Source organism: Nanorana parkeri, unplaced genomic scaffold (assembly GCF_000935625.1).
Source record: "Nanorana parkeri isolate BGI_ZX_2015 unplaced genomic scaffold, ASM93562v1 scaffold5241, whole genome shotgun sequence".
Lineage (NCBI taxonomy): Eukaryota > Metazoa > Chordata > Amphibia > Anura > Dicroglossidae > Nanorana > Nanorana parkeri.
Genome location: NW_017311501.1, coordinates 2,252 through 3,810, shown reverse-complemented (window position 1 = coordinate 3,810; position 1,559 = coordinate 2,252). Strand labels below are relative to the sequence as shown.

At 60.3% G+C, this 1,559-nt stretch overlaps 1 protein-coding gene across 1 annotated transcript in view; it reads right to left on the bottom strand.

Annotated features, from left to right (window-relative positions):
* Window positions 1-216: 216 nt before the first annotated feature.
* The window catches only part of LOC108804119 (chondroitin sulfate glucuronyltransferase-like), a gene marked incomplete at its 5' end in the record, with an annotated part of 3,322 nt that continues 1,979 nt past the window's right edge, over window positions 217-1,559 (bottom strand). Inside the window, one exon of the mRNA XM_018575882.1 lies at window positions 217-1,470. Within this exon, the coding sequence (XP_018431384.1) occupies window positions 217-1,470 (1,254 nt within the window). The remainder of the gene's footprint in view (window positions 1,471-1,559) is intronic.

The window sequence follows — 1,559 nt, the reverse complement described above, 5'->3', positions numbered from 1 at the left end:
AGCGGTGTGGGCCGTGAGTGCGGCCCCCCTTTAGGTGCTGTTGGTTCCCCCAGGGTGGTGGTCCAGGATTGGTTCCTCCAGCGTGGTGGTCCGGGATTACGGCCCCCCTTTAGGTGCTGTTGGTTCCCCCAGGGTGGTGGTCCAGGATTGGTTCCCCCAGCGTGGTGGTCCAGGATTGGTGCCTCCAGCGTGGTGGTCCGGGATTGCGGCCCCCCTTTAGGTGCTGTTGGTCTGGTCCTGATTGAAGAGAGCTGAAGCCAAGTGAAGACGAGAGCCGAGTGACTCCAGGTTGCTGATGACACATTGGTGGTATCTCTCTCCTGATTGGAGGGTGCTGCACCTCCTCAGAGAGAACCTCTGCACCAGGGCCGGCTCCAGGGCCCGGAAGACGTGGAGCTCAGAGTGCATCAGGAACAGTTCTAGAAGCTCGATGCCGGCACCGTCCTCCTCCTCCTGGACTTCCGCGGCCATTCTGTTCCGGGCCGCCATGAAGTCGGAGTTATAGAAGCAGAACTCGGAGGAGGAGAGCCGGTCAAAGTGTCCGTCGCGGAGGAAGTCAGAAGATGGCGGCGGGGGGGAGGAGCTATGCCGGGACACGTCCGGGTTGTATTCCTGATAATGAACCGGAGAAAAGACCTGCCAGGCACTGATGGCGTTCATCCGGCAGCGGTTCAGCGCCTCGCCGGTCACCTCACTCCAAACACTCAGCACCAGGAAGAGCGTGTCCATGGGATGCTTCTTGGAGACGACGTCCATGAGGCCAACCTGAGAGGCCATCTCCGTACGGACGCCGGTCACCTCCAGCCGCAGGAAGGAGTAGCGGCTCTCCAGTTCAGACACCATGCCGCGCACCCCCTCAAACACATCCTGAACCTGCCCCGAGGAGGTGACATCATACACCAGCAGCACCGTCAGGGCCACGTTCTCCTGAGGGTCCAGGAGGTTGGTGGCAAAGGCATCAAGAAAAGCCGAGATGTGTCCGGCATCCGCCGGCATCAATGGCACCACAACCTGCACCGGCGTGGCCTCGGTGACGTACGGCATGGGGAGGATTTCCACCAGGCCCAGAGGACGGAGCAGGCTGAGACGTTTGAGGATGACCCCGGCATGACCCTTCCTCGTGGTGGCTTCAAGGAGAAGGTCCAGCGTGTACTCCATGCCCCTGGTGGGATCGAAGCGCCTGTAGCCGTTCAGCAGGTGGAGCTTTCTGAAGTGAAGCCAAGGATGATAACGATGGTTGAGCTGCTCGAGAGCTTCCTCCAGAACCTGCTGCACATCCAACAACCAAACTCCCCGCAGAGGACACTTGGGGGCCCCATCCTGGCAGGAGAACGTGTGGCTCTCGGTGAAGTATTCCCAAGTCAACAAGTCAAAGTGGGACTTCGGCCTGAATGGAGGGTTGATGCCGATTGGCCACAGGAGGCTGACTTCTCCATCCGGGGTCAGAGAGGAAAGGTTCCGGACCTCACCCTGAGACAGGAAGGGGAGAGAATTAAAGACCTGAGGGGGAGGGGCAAGACGGGATGGGGAGGGTCAAGACATGAGGTGGAGGGGCAAGA